Source organism: Esox lucius, chromosome 23 (assembly GCF_011004845.1).
Source record: "Esox lucius isolate fEsoLuc1 chromosome 23, fEsoLuc1.pri, whole genome shotgun sequence".
Classification (NCBI taxonomy): Eukaryota; Metazoa; Chordata; class Actinopteri; order Esociformes; family Esocidae; genus Esox; species Esox lucius.
Window position 1 is genome coordinate 20,706,296 of NC_047591.1, and position 15,787 is coordinate 20,722,082.

A 15,787-nucleotide genomic window follows, 5' to 3' on the forward strand; every position below is an offset into this window, starting at 1 on the left:
ATTGGTCTAAAAAAGAATCCCCATTAAAATCTATTTATTCTGTTTTATATCTTCAAAGGTGATGCTTGAGAGGGTTCATCTGTGTGCCGCTTGCACCCAAGTGAACTGAGCCTGGTAAAACATCCCAGTATTCCGAGCTTCGGTGTACCGAGACGTACAAATGAACGGAATATAAAGCGTATCCTGTTTATATGATGATATAGTACGAATCATGCTTTATTCGTTATTGCACGATAGAAATATGTCTTGTGCTTTAATCCACCCCCTCCTGGATAGTTTCATCCATAATCATTTGGATGTAAAGCATTTCTTCGTTTGGTTTTTATACCTCAAAATCCCGAACGGTAAAAGGTGAATGCGCTCGTGACCTGAAGAAACCACCCTCTTCCCCTACCGCACCAATCACCAGCCGCCCTCCTCCCACGATCACCGCAAAGTCCATGTCACGGCAAAATCATAGCAAGGTTATTGTAAGGTCACCCGGGAAGAAGACGCCACACCCCCTCTGCGGTCATTGCTCCTCGATGCCTTGGGGGGTAACACAGCGTCAGGGCTTGGTACCGTGTGTGTGTGTGTTTCAGTGTTGTGGTGTTTGTGTGCGTGCACGTGTGGGTTAATCCGCATTTATGGGCCCTTGTGTGTGTTTGTGTGTGCATGTGTGCGTGTGAAGCTGGGTGTCTTACAGCTCTGGCATGAATTAAACATGGATAAACAGATTTTCCACCCTTCAGTTCATATGTGCAGCTCTGTGAGTGGTGAGAAGCGAGTCTGGGTTAAAAAGAGACATCAAAATACCATTTTGTCTGACGAAAAAAGGAAAATCCCAAGGTGTGTGTTGGTGTACGTGACCTCACCTGCGTTAAAAGCTTGTTGTTGTCATCTTCCAATATCCTCATCTTCGTCTCCAACTGTCTGATGTAGTTAGTGGAAGAGTCTAGAGGAGGAGGGGAGGAGAGATTAGTGTTTTTGTTCCTTTTTTCAATCGACACGTCACAGAATCTCAATTTCTATAGACACATCAGAATACACAACACCTGTTTATACCATTCCGCTACTTTCACTAGAATCACTAAGTTTATTTTATGAAAAACAAAGAGGAGTGTGTGTTTGTGTGCATGCATAAGTGTGTGTGTGGGTATGATGATGTTGATTTTTCAAAATGTAGGCACCAGATGAGTGGGTGTATCAGAAGTTCACTTTGTCAGTACAAAGAATACTACATACACAAAATACCACATAGACCAAATACCATATAGACCGAATATCACATAGACCGAATACCACACAGACAGAATACCACACAGACAGAATACCACACAGACAGAATACCACACAGACAGGATACCACACAGACAGGATACCACACAGACAGGATATCACAGACAGAATCCTGCATAGACCGTACATTACATACACAAAATACTACAGACACAAAATACTCCATAGACCAAATACTACATACATGTGATATTACACAGAACATACACAACATCAACAGTATACCACACAGACAGAATAATAACAAACAAAGAATCCTAACTACTCAGTATAGTAACATTCAGCTGGAGAGGGGCTGGGGAAGAGCATATCCTAGAGTTACTTTAATGAGACAGCTACTATAGAAATGGAACACTGTCTAGGCCCCCCCCCCATCCACTTTCTCCAGTCTTCCCGTTTTGTCCTCCATCTTCCTCTCGGTCTCCCCCTCTCTCGCTAGGTTACTTCCTACTACACTCACCCCCTTTCTATTTCTCAATCTCTCGTATTTGTTCTCTGGCTCTTCCGCATCCTCAGCCACGCCCTCTGTCTCTCATACACATCATGCAGGCGCACAGATAAAAGCGCACATAAACACACACACACACACACACACAAGATTGAGTCAGTACCATGTGCGTCAGTAAGCTCCATTAGCTTACATGCTGTGCTCAGTCATCTAATCCCATTCATTAGTGCTGACCCAAACAAGTCTAACCTGCTCCCGTCACACAACCGGCTGTTCCAGCCCTCACCAGCAGGTGGCGGTGTTAAGCAGAAACGACCAAGCAATTGAACAGCAGTGGCCTAAAACCGGGATTCCTAACCTTTATTTCCCAGCAGACCAGAGCAGGCAGAAAGGTTTCTGTGGTTGGCCGTGAGTGTCAGTTTGCAACACCACCATGGTTAAGGTTAAGGTTACTAAAACAAGCAAATCTACCAGTTTTTCTTCAGATGTTATAGACCACAGTTTTATGTCCTCTACAGCGTCCTGTCCTCCCTCCTGGAAGGAAAACACATTCCTATCTAGCTGGCAAATTACATTTGGAAGGATCTTAAATCCATTTCAACTGACCATTCTTGGATCCCTGGAAGCTGGCAATCCCGTAAAGGTTTTTCACAACAATGATACAGGAAGTTAGATATAAGACTGGCGAGTTGAGCTACTACTAAAAAAAGACAATACCCTACAGAAAGACCTTGACAATATACAGTATAGTTTATTACCAGGGTTTACAGAAGGGTTCATTATCAGGGTTTACAGAAGGGTTTATTATCAGGGTTTACAGAAGGGTTTATTATCAGGGTTTATTATCAGGATTTACAGAAGGGTTTATTATCAGGATTTACAGGAGGGTTTATTATCAGGGTTTACATTGCACTGCACATTTAGAATTGCCATTGTACTTGCATTTGTCAGTTGATGCATATACACTCACCTAAAGGATTATTAGGAACACCATACTAATACTGTGTTTGACCCCCTTTCGCCTTCAGAACTGCCTTAATTCTATGTGGCATTGATTCAACAAGGTGCTGAAAGCATTCTTTAGAAATGTTGGCCCATATTGATAGGATAGCATCTTGCAGTTGATGGAGATTTGTGGGATGCACATCCAGGGCACGAATCTCCCGTTCCACCACATCCCAAAGATGCTCTATTGGGTTGAGATCTGGTGACTGTGGGGGCCATTTCAGTACAGTGAACTCATTTTCATGTTCAAGAAACCAATTTGAAATGATTCAAGCTTTGTGACATGGTGCATTATCCTGCTGGAAGTAGCCATCAGAGGATGGGTACATGGTGGTCATAAAGGGATGGACATGGTCAGAAACAATGCTCAGGTAGGCAGTGGCATTTAAACAATGCCCAATTGGCACTAAGGGGCCTAAAGTGTGCCAAGAAAACATCCCCCACACCATTACACCACCACCACCAGTCTGCACAGTGGTAACAAGGCATGATGGATCCATGTTCTCATTCTGTTTACGCCAAATTCTGACTCTACCATCTGAATGTCTCAACAGAAATCGAGCCTCATCAGACCAGGCAACATTCTTCCAGTCTTCAACTGTCCAATTTTGGTGAGCTCGTGCAAATTGTAGCCTCTTTTTCCTATTTGTAGTGGAGATGGGTGGTACCCGGTGGGGTCTTCTGCTGTTGTAGCCCATCCGCCTCAAGGTTGTGCGTGTTGTGGCTTCACAAATGCTTTGCTGCATACCTCGGTTGTAACAAGTGGTTATTTCGGTCAAAGTTGCTCTTCTATCAGCTTGAATCAGTCAGCCCATTCTCCTCTGACCTCTAGCATCAACAAGGCATTTTTGCCCACAGGACTGCCGAATACTGGATGTTTTTCCCTTTTCACACCATTCCTTGTAAACCTTAGAAATGGTTGTGCGTGAAAATCCCAGTAACTGAGCAGATTGTGAAATACTCAGACCGGCCCGTCTGACCCCAACAACCATGCCACGCTCAAAATTGCTTAAATCACCTTTCTTTCCCATTCTGACATTCAGTTTGGAGTTCAGAAGATTGTCTTGACCAGGACCACACCCCTAAATGCATTGAAGCAACTGCCATGTGATTGGTTGATTAGATAATTGCATTAATGAGAAATTGATCAGGTGTTCCTAATAATCCTTTAGGTGAGTCTATGTGTCTACCTCGGGAACCTCATTGCTGCTATCCCTGCATTTCAGTTGCACAGACTCACCTCCAGCTTGCTCGATTGCACAGTCAGAACTGCCAATTGTACTTGCATTTGCCTCATCGCACAAATATTCCCTTCCTACTTGTACATCCATTATACTTAATACTTGTAAATTTCCTGCGTATATGCCTTCATTGCTCATTTAGAATTGCCATTTGCACTGTATTCATTGCCTTCATTGCACATCTATACATCCCACTTGTAACATCCACTATACTTAAACCCTGTACATTTTCACCTTCAATTTTCACTTCTGGTAAGACGCTATCTGTATTTCGTTGGACTGTACTCGTACTGTTCAATGACAATAAAGTTCAATCTAATTAAATCTAATCTTACAGAAGGGCTTATTACCAAGGTTTATTACCAGGGTTTATAGAGGGATTATTACCAGGGTTTACAGAAGGGTTTATTGCCAGGAATTATTACCAGGGTTTATTACCATTGTTTATTACCAGGGTTTATGACCAGGGTTTACAGTGAGTTCATTTCTCGCCCGCCTGGCCTTGACGTGCATTTTTTTGTTTTTCCCTCTAGAGCGCAAGGACGGGTAATGAATTACCTCGGCACAGGCCAGTGTGAGCCAGCGGCACATCTCTGATGTCCCAGTGCCACAAGCCCTCCGGGTGCCACTCTGAACTTCAAAACCCAGACCATGCATGACGCTTGACTGTAAATTGCTTTGGATGAAAATGTCTGTTAAACGAAGAAACGTACCGCCACAGAGGACCATATCAGAGCCATCAGAACAGAGGAAAGATAAGCCCAGGCCAGAGGCAGTCAACTGAACTCACTATTAGGGGATGTAGCAAATCCCAAAGCCAGAGGATTCTGAGGACATGACACCATCTCTGTCTGTCGATCACTACACCTCTGATACACAGAGGGTCTAAAAGCCCACCGCCATCACAGCATAAACACACCTAGAGATTACTCGTCCACACACAGTCTGCGGACACACACGTTGTTTGCACCAACACACGCCAACACACACGTTGCTCATGGACACACACTTCTACTCAAGCCAACAAGGTCCCCACAGTCTCCCTCTCTTTCCTCCCTCCTTTCTCTCTTCCACACCTCCCTCCCTCCCTCCACCCCATCTCTTACCTACATCTATCCACGTCTTTCCTTCCTCCATCTTTCCTCCATCTCTTTCTCTTCTCCCAGCAGAGGGACCAGAAAGGGCTGGTGTTTTACATTAGCGGAGGTGCTCTGCATCTCAGCACTTGGTTTTTGCAGTGTTTTCTAGGGATCCCAGGTAGAGTAGAGCAGCTGATTCGACATAAGTTAATGTGGATTCAAATTAAACAGGCGATTAAACCAGGCGATTCGAATGTTATCATTGGATTGAATGGGCGTTGTCAGTGGTTATCAGCCTCATAGATATGGGTCAGAAGGGGCCTGCTAGCCTACTGGTAGGCTCAGAAGGCTGTTATCATCCATTCGCATGGTTAATTTAGTATTTAAACTACTACCATCACTGAAATAGAAAGAGTTCTGAGTGAGATTATTAGCATAGGAACTTCAGTTGGAGCCACATGTTTAACTGTGCAATAAGTGAAAATGCAAAATGTTCAGACCAAGCACTGAAAACACCTTGTGAAGAGGAGAAACAGAGAGACAGACAGACAGCTAGACTGACAGACAGACAGATAGACTGATAGATAGACAGGTAGACGGATGGACAGACAGACAAATCGGTCGATCCCTTCCAGAATGTTCTGTACAGAAGCGACGCCTTTCCATGCTATTTTTACCCTTACGCGTGTTTGTGCAGTGAAGTGAGCTTAGGTTTGCTGTGTGTGTGCGTGCGTGCGTGCGTGCGTGTGTGTGCGTGCGCGAGCGTGTGGCAGCATGACACAGACAGACGCGTCCATGCGACTGTCTTTCTCTCAGAGTGTCACTTCCCATCGCATCACAGCGCCATGACCCATTTTCACGGTCGCTTCCCTCTATCCACCCCAACTCCCCCCGACCCCCCCCCCCCCCACACACACACACACACACACCTCCCCCTCCCTCTTCCTGGTTCCCCCCTCGCCTTCCACTCGCCTCCCCAACCCCCGGCCTTCTTCCCGGTGCATCTCCAGGACCTCTCTGACTAACGAGGGGTACAGGGGCGTGTGGGGGTAGAAGCACCATATGGACGGGAGGGGCCAGGATCGTCTCCGATGGCATCGGCACACGCATGCCCTCATAGGACTTCACAGGCTTTCATCTCATTGGTCCTGCATTCACCAGGGCATTCTGGAAACGCTGGTGGCGTCAATGTATGTGCCCGATGTAACTGTGTGACAGAGTGGGTATAACTGTGTGACAGAGGGGGTATAACTGTGTGACAGAGTGGGTATAACTGTGTGACAGAGTGGGTATAACTGTGTGACAGAGTGGGTATAACTGTCTGACAGAGGGGGTATAACTGTCTGACAGAGTGGGTATAACTGTGTGACAGAGTGGGAATAACTGTGTGACAGAGGGGGTATAACTGTGTGACAGAGGGGGTATAACTGTGTGACAGGGTGGGTATAACTGTGTGACAGAGTGGGAATAACTGTGTGACAGAGTGGGTATAACTGTGTGACAGAGTGGGTATAACTGTCTGACAGAGTGGGTATAACTGTGTGACAGAGTGGGTATAACTGTCTGACAGGGTGGGTATAACTGTGTGACAGAGTGGGTATAACTGTGTGACAGAGTGGGTATAAATGTGTGACAGAGTGGGTATAACTGTCTGACAGAGTGGGTATAACTATGTGACAGAGTGGGTATAGCTGTGTGACAGAGTGGGTATAACTATGTGACTGAGTGGGTATAACTGTGTGACAGAGTGGGTATAACTGTGTGACAGAGGGGGTATAACTGTGTGACAGAGGGGGAATAACTGTGAGTCTGTGTGTGTGTGTGTCCAAGAGGCGGTTGGTTTAAAGACATGGACGAAAGAGAAGAAATTACAAATGGTCCCCATATCAAGGCCCCAAAATAAAAATGCTGTTTTACCACTTGCATGCAGTATAAAACGAAAAACAGGTCAAGTGTGACAAGAAAAGGCAAACACTTTAAAGAATGGGGAGACATAAAAGAGAGTGAGAAGACAAGAGGACAGCACTATCGACATCTCAACAGTCTATTGGCAAGTCCCTGGAGAGCTGGGTTTGGTTCCAGGACTTCTGAAGTAAACATCTTGATGGTCACCCACACCCGCTCTCTGTGAGGCTACAGCAATGACTGGACATGTGACAGGATTAAAATGCAAATGTAGGAAAACGGGATGATTTAGCAACACACCTCTGGTATGGGGTGTGACGGAACCCACTGCCTTTTCAGCAAAAACATTCCTGTCCAATAAAACTGAGAAATGGCAGAAAATATATCATGACAGAACAAAAAATAATAACATCTATGAATGTGACCATGGAAATAGTTGTGGTCGGTAAAACAGTTTCGAAGGCAGACATTAAAAGAGGATTTGAGTTAGGTTACAGAAAATTCAAAAAGCAAATGAGCAGCACATTAAGCTCAATAAAGTTATACAGCTGGAGGGGGTGTGGTATATTGTCGATATATCACGCCTAAGAGCTGTTCATATGCATGCCGAGTGCCTGGGCACAGCAATTAGGCATGTTATATTGGCAATACCACACAAGAGAGATGCCTTACTGCTGTAATAAACATGTCACCAAGAAGATTAAAACAAAAAAGTAATGTGATGTCACACCTGTGGTCTCACATCATGGCTTTCAGGGAATTAGCATTCAGGATTCTAACCAGGGGACAAAAAGCCAGAATCCGTGACTGTCTCGCACAATACGGGACATGTGGTTTCCATAGTGACAGGTCACGTGACACAACAGCAGAAACTCTGGGAAAGCGTTCACTTTCTGCCACTCTGCTAAATGACAAAGATGAAAATGAAAGCTCACAGAAAAAAAAGCACATCTCCCAGGATGCTTTGCTCCTTAAAAGCCCAGTCGTAGCTGAGCCACAGTAGGATGAGAGACTAGAAAAGAGGGCTCAGAGAGGGGGTGCTCACACACACACACACACACACACACACACACGATTCATTAATGAGCAGAGCGACAGAATCTGGCAACGCGGGCTCATAACTGGCAACCCTGGCAAGTATCTTTGGGGCCTGGCCCGCCATCAGAGACACGACTGGCACACCCGGCGCATCAGCTAGCGACGAGCTAACCCACTCTGACAAGACCTGGCACCGATGGTGAGCTGTGGACGAGGGCACAAACACATACATGCCACTCCAAAGGACAGAGAGACAGACAGGCATCTCCCTCGCCTTCCTCTGTATTGTGTGTGTGTGTGTGTGTGTGTTTGTGACAAATGCTGCATCAATGACATCACAGGTACACCGGAAGTAGATTTCCAGTGAAGCGCTGTGATTGGCTGGCAGCACTGTGCTGCAGTGAGTTCTCGTGCGGCCTCAGGGGAATGCGTGACGTTTGGCGATTTTAGGGTTTTTGAGGGGGCTTAGTTAGCTCCACCCCTGGCTAAGACCTGGGTAAGGTTGCTGTCTGAGTAATGGATCTGGACACAGCATCAACAACCAGGTGCTACGGCTACAAGTTCAGTCCTGAGGGACCTCGCTTGGACGTATTCCAGTACGCGACATTCCCCAGTGTGAGCTACAGTAGGGGGGGGGGGGGGCTGTCCACTGGAGGAGCAGTCCCAGAGGGAGGCATAGCCTACTATCAATGCTCTCATTCACACTGTTTCACTCTGTGTTGATGGAAACAGACAGCCACCCAAACCTGGTACCATGATCTATGTCGTTACGGCAGACGAGAGAGGAGAGAGCAAGGAGAGAGAGAGCAAGGAGAGAGAGAGGAGAGAGCAAGGAGAGAGAGAGAGAGGAGAGAGAGAGGAGAGAGAGAGAGAGAGAGAGAGGAGAGAGAGAGAGCAAGGAGAGAGAGAGCAAGGAGAGAGAGAGAGGAGAGAGAGAGGTAATTCACATAAAAAAAAGAGCTACTGTGCTGAGTTAAAATGCCACCTACATACATCTCTGGGTTTTTATTCACACTCGCATCCAGTTATAGATAGAGCAGATACTAATACAGTTATAAGACAGTAATAACGTATTCAAACCTACAGATAAAATTCTCCAGCTTTAAAAAAGAACAATAATTACAGAGGGTCATCTTCATATACTTGACTATCTTCATTAGCGTTGTGTACTGATTCTATTCGTTCAGTGGCATCTAGGGGCTCTCTTCGTTCACCCTGTACATACTATTATTTCTATTGTTCTAGTGTTGCACGGAGGGAACGAACAAGTAAGCATTTCGCTGAGTTTCACCAACGTTTCACAAACGTTTGAACTTGAAGGGCCATCCTTCCCTGTTAACCAAGTCACACAGTCTAAAAGGCATCTAATTAAAATGCGGTCTGATGATCTGGAAGACCTACACAGCCACAGACGTGCGTTAATCCACTGTGTTGAGTGTGTTGACATTGACCCGTCGCGACAGGATGGACATGCTACTTCTTTCACGCACGCATGCATGTTAGCAAGACCGTGGTCTGTGTTAGCATTCCTTCCCCAGGATGCTGAAGACAGACAGGTCAATAACCAGATATACACTGAACAAAATTACAAACGCAACACTTTTGTTTTTGCCCCCATTTATCATGAGCCGAACTCAAAGATCTAAGACTTTCTCTATGTACACAAAAGGCCTTAGTGAGCACTTCTCCTTCGCCGAGATAATCCTTCCACCTCACAGGTGTGGCATATCAAGATGCTGATTAGACAGCATGATCATTACACGGGTGTGCCTCAGGCTGGCCACAGTAAGAGAAGAAAAATATTAGAAACGCAGTTAATCACTTAGAGACCTTAAAAGCACTGGTCAACCAATCTAACATGCTACTATACATCACCAAGCGACAACTTGGTGTTTACTATGCAGTCTTAATGTAAACACAGTGAGTACCAGGCCTAACACATACGAGTGCGTGTCTCAGGTCACAATCTTCTGGTACCACAGGTCCCTGGGTGGGTTCAGACTGGATGAGCGAATAGGACAGGCATTTACTGGGTCGGCTGCTGTGAGGTTGGAGCTAGCGCGGGCTTGGCAGACAGTACTGTAACTTTGTCATCCCTGCTGTGGCCGGGACCCGAACAGTGTGTTCAGCGAGAGCAGGGCTCAGCAAAAAATGAACCAGAATGCAGAAACCTCAACGGCCCAACTCTCTCCCTCCGCGGTCTGGCCAGGACCGTCTTTGGACCGGCTGGCGGCCGTGTAAAATTGAAATACGACGGACGCGGCACACCTCAACCCACCGTTACCCAGCACCACATGACCCTACAGGGCTGTGGGTTTTACCACTATGGAGGAGGGAGACTTCTCCAGACCGCACAGTCTTCTACAGCCCCAGCCACCTCTGTCTGTCTCCACCCCAACATGGTAACAACCCACACGACCCAATTTGCATATCTACATAGCAATGTACGCTTTAGCTTGGCTTACTGCAGCCTCAACACTACAACACACACACACACACAGTCTCTCATACACACCAGTGTTTCCCTCTTTTTTTAATCTAAATTATGATGCGCCACCACAGAAAAACTGAATATTTCATGATACATGTTTTTTTTCCCAAGCTGAGGGCAGTTTACAATCAGAGCAGTGTAACAACGTCCTGCACCCAATGTTCAGAGGTGAGGTCAAAGAAACGTAACTGGCTGTGACGGTGTAAGAGCATGCTTGTGTTGAACTGTCAGTAAGTGGCTGTGACATTGATATAAAGAAGGTAGCCATTGTCTGATCGACAAACAAAGATGAGAAGCAAGCTAGCTAACCAACTGTCACAACTTGATAGCTATCGGCTACAATAGATTAGCGTCATGCTGAAAACATTAGAGATTCAGTGGCAACATTAGGACCTCCGGTTTTCGTATTTTGCCTTCAAAATGTAAGTCTGTGTTAAAACGTTATATAAATTTTGAAGCAACAATAAGACTTCCGATTTTCACATTTCTTGCAGGAAAACTATTCAGTGTCGCAGTAAATGTCAATAAATCAATCAAATGTATTTATAAAGCCCTTTTTACAACAGCAGATGTCACAAAGTGCTTTTACAAAACACCTGGCCTTAAACCCCAAGGAGCAAACAACAGTAGTGTTGAATTTCAGTGGCTAGGAAAAACTCCCTAAGAATGCCAAAATTTAAGAAGAAACCTAGAGACGACCCAGGCTCAGAGGGGTGACCAGTCCTCTTATGGCTGTGCCAGGTGAACATATTAAGATTACAATTGTAATAATTAATAAATGCATGTGGGCTGAGTCCAGAGTATATTTAAACTTAGTCCAGGTCAGAAGCATGACCAGATGGAGAAGGACAGGGGCAACACGGTGTCAGCACAGTGGCTGCACAGGTATCGTCTTGATCTGCAACACAACCGGGAGGACTCTGGACAGGGACAGAAGTGAAGAGACTGAAGGATGGATGTTTTAGCATTTCACGCATTGAGCCTTTTGAGTTGTTGATGCTGGTGTGTTGGGCCACATTCCCCCCCGCAGTTGGGGAAGAAATAAGGGAAAACACTGCGCGCGTATACACTCTCTCATTCTCATATATATGTGTGTGTATATACACACACACAGACAGACAGACACAGACAGACAGAAACCCACCCACTAGTCTGTACAGTGTCAATGATCCTCAATAAGTACTATAACTGCCATATAATATCCAGCCCTGGAAAATCCCCCCGAACAATGTGAAGGCTGCCAAACTTCTTAATAATAAAAAGAGAAAACAGTTTTTAAATCACCTTAAAACTTTCCTGAAGTGTTTATTGTCCTCCTAATGCTGAGGTCTTTCTTGTTCAAAGTCAATAATTGAGTTTCTCTTTATGGTGGAACAAACAGGGAGGTCAATCGATCCACAGACAGACTTCTCGGAACCTCACAACGACTGACCACACTTCCAGAGACCCACCGCCTCATCGGTTAGAACGTCTGGGACTGTTCACGGGTACAGACAGTCAATTTGTCTTGCTCTGTGGATATTTTGTGAAAGAAAACAAATGTGAGAAGCTAAAATGGTGGGACAAACAGGGTGTCATGAGAATGGATCAAAGCACATCCCTCTTCATTCATCTCCATTAGCCGCTGCTTCTCAGCCATGAACTACAGCGCTGGATGCACGTGGGGGAAACTATTTCCAAGGCAATTGGCAAAGTCATTACAACAACGACATACAAATACTTCTTGATAGCTTTTCAGGCAGACATTTAATTCGCTGTCAGAGATTGGATTTCAAATTGGCTGGGAGGTTTCATAGCCTATCCAGAACTTTCTGTGACAACAATGTTCTGCTATAGGCATGGGTTTAATCTCAAAGGGATATATAGACATTGTGTTTCTTAAAGGGAATTTTCGATTCAGCTGACATCTGCTACATGTGAACGGTAATCTCCCCAAGCATTATCACCTTTAATAGCCGCGATCCCTAAGACCCGCTTTGGGGTTGAATCCAACAAGCAATAGAGACATTCCGACTGTTCACTGGTCGGACAAAAAATGTGTTACAGAGGCAAAAGTGGCGTGGGGCCTGGGTGGAGCAGCAACAATGAGGTCTAGGTACAAGGGAATCTCAGAAAATGTCAGAGGGACCATGGGAAAATGAGTTTTGAGGCAAGGAAATTCTGTTTAGTGCTGAAAGGAAATTTGTTGCCTGTTTGGTGGGGAAAAGCAATAGAGAATTATCTGAAAAGAAAACAGCCAATCATCACGAAAAATATATATTGGGACATAGTCAAAATTGTATATTTTCTAAACCAAGCAAGATATAACTAGAATCCATCGTTTTTACTGGCCAAGTCACATGACTGGGGAATAACTCCTGTCCCTAGTTCTAAGGTAACTTCAGTTAAGTCAATCCTGTGAGAATCCCTCCTACGAGAGAGATTGAAGAGGATTTTCAGAAGGTGCTCCTGATGTGTGTAAGAATATAGAAAAGTGTGTGCATGTGTGTCCGCAAACTGAAGACGACAGAACACAATACAAGTTAGGAATACGGGCTATTTATAAACGCACGTCAAAATCTCTCTGTATAAGAAGAAGCGTCGTCGTGTTTTAATCTTTCATCGCGGCGGTGCTACTCTCTGTTACACTGTCGGCCCTGACACACGCCCACGGCTTCAGAGCTGATAGGAGAGGGAGAAAGAAAGAGACGCACGGAGATGGAGAAAAATACCCTTTTGAATTTAATTGAATAGTGAGAGAGAAAGAGACGCAAAACTAGGCATGCTGTTATAGAAACTGGAAAATAACGAGGGGGGGAAATAACAGCTTGATCTGACAATACCAGAGCATTCCTTGTTATGGCGGTTCCACTAGGCTGTTTTGAGACGAGAACACGTCTCCTCAGGTTTGTCAGTGTTGTCTGACTTTCCCAGGATCCCCAGGTGTCAGTTGACTCTGCGGAACGTGCCATCACAGGGCGGCCAAATCTAGAGGACGGCCTCTCTCTTCCACGCGCTATTTGGCTCTAGAGGGCACCTACGAGAGTCTGGAGACCAAGGAGGATTCACTAAAATGTATACACGTAATCTAAGACACCAAGGCAGAGGAACCGAAAGACTGATGGAAAAACAAGCCGTCTTCCAACCGTTGATAGTGTGATAACGCCTGTCTGTAATCCTGCTCTCATACAGGGTGCTGTGTGTACACGTCCATAACTACCTAATGTGTGTAGTTCATCTCCGACCTTTGGCCGATGAACTGAATATGTTAAGCATATCCTCATACTGCTTCTGGACCGGTCATAACCGCCTTATAATTCACTTTGAATTTTCGGTTAGTGCCGTTTACCAATAATTGTTGCATTTATCAAGTGGACAAATGCCTGCATCGGCCTTCCTCTTTTATTCTGATAACTATTATGCATATTAGTGTGCGTGTGTGTGTGTGTGTAATTGTGTGTGTGTGTGGGGGGGGGGGGGGGCGGCAAATTCCATTAGCCTCTGATTGGAGACAAGAGGCTTATAACCAGACGGTTAACCTTCCCTGACTCCATTTGAATAAGTGACTCCAGCGACACCAAGAGCTACCCGTTCTGTGAACCCTCCCCTCTCTCATAAAGGGCTACCCACTCCGTAAACCCTCCCCTCTCTCATAAAGGGCTACCCACTCCGTAAACCCTCCCCTCTCTCATAAAGGGCTACCCACTCCGTGAACCCTCCTCTCTGTCATAAAGTGTAAGGTAGCGTTCACGAAAGGCCATCCGTTCTGTTATCATGTACAACCAGAGAGCTAGTGAACTCACACCCGGTAATACGCCCGTGTAGACTGGGATTTTATTTTGAATTAATTACGGAACTTAGAAATCACTGCGTGTGCGTATTTAATGAGTATATATTATATGCTATATGGTGGTACACACATACATATATTTATATATATATGTGTGTGTGTGTGTGGGGGGGGGGGGGGGGGGGGGGGGGGGGGGGGGTATACAGCTCCGGAAAAAATTAAGAGACCACCGCACCTTTTTCTTTCCTTTCCAAAAAAGTCGAAAAGGAAGGTTTTGAGTGAGGAACAGAAGAGTTCAATTTGCAGTGGTCTCTTCATTTTAACCCTTCTGTTCCTCAGTAAACACCTTCCTTTTCGACCTTTTTGGAAAGGAAAGGAAAAGGTGCAGTGGTCTCTCACTTTTTTCCAAAGATGTATATATAACTGTGGTTGTGCCTGGAGGATGTCACAGATGTGCCGCAAAAACTTTGATGGGCTGTCCTGTAATTTTTTCTTGTAATAAACCCTGTTAAATCTAAAAAGTAAGTTTCTCCCAGGGAAAAATATATATAATTTGTATTTATCATTAAATAACAGAGAATGTTCATTGTACAGCAAAATGTTACATCTCAAGTGTGCCACAATTCCAAAGGTTGGGCACAACAGGCTGGGCAGCACCCATGAAAAGCTCCTCCCATGCCAGGCCCCTCCCATGCCAGGCCCCTCCCACACCAGGCCTTGACACATCCCTGAAAAATGCTCTTAATGGTCCCGTGACATTAGCTGAACAGGACCCAGGGGTGGCATGACAAAAATTCTTTAATCACCCTGGGGGGTAGAAACACAGTTGTGCCCCCCGTGGACTGCGCTGGTGCTGTTAATGGTCCGTGACAAGTTACACACTTCGTGGACGCAGAGGAACTTAAAACTCCTGACTAGCTCTACCGTTGCTTTGTTGACATAGGGTGGGAGGGGGTGGGGGGGGGGGTCATCCTCCCTTGCTTCCTAGAGTCAACAATCATCTCCTTTCTCTTGTGGACGTTGTTATGTTTAATTTCCTGAACTTCCCAGAACCATCCAGATGCACTTCAGCCACCATCTTGCTTCTCGCCAGCACCCTTTCATCATTCTGGGCCCGTCCTTCGGCCCTCCTCACAGGCTCAGAAATCGCTTTCCTTTTCACTGCACGTTCTTGTCGTTTGTACGTCTGGTGGGTGAATGGAGTGATATGAGTCAGTGAACTTGGTTCTCTGACGGTATTAAAGCAGGGCTGCTCAGTCCTGCTCCTGGAGAGCTACCATCCTGTAGGTTCTCTCTCCAACCCTAATTTTCTCCACAACCGATTAATAATGAGCTAGAAGAAAAGCTAAGTCAGGTTTGCCACAACCAGAACCAGGATTGAACAGCCCTGTGTTATGGTGTAACAGCCTGGCGTCAGGGTAACCTAACCAGGTACAGTAACTGTGTGGATTTGCGTGGACCAGTCCTACAGGGGTCAATTGCTGCTTGGGTGATTTCTGACAACATGGTAATTTCTCATCGTGCTCTCCTAAA

General features: G+C 45.5%; 1 protein-coding gene across 2 annotated transcripts in view; it reads right to left on the reverse strand.

Moving 5' to 3' along the window:
• Positions 1 to 15,787, reverse strand: part of LOC105020480 (coiled-coil domain-containing protein 85C-B) — a 42,855-nt gene that overhangs the window by 10,374 nt on the left and 16,694 nt on the right. For both annotated transcript variants that reach the window (XM_029117040.2, XM_029117039.2), the window contains exon 2: positions 855 to 934. In XM_029117040.2, coding sequence (XP_028972873.2) covers positions 855 to 934 — 80 coding nt within the window. The remainder of the gene's footprint in view (positions 1 to 854; positions 935 to 15,787) is intronic.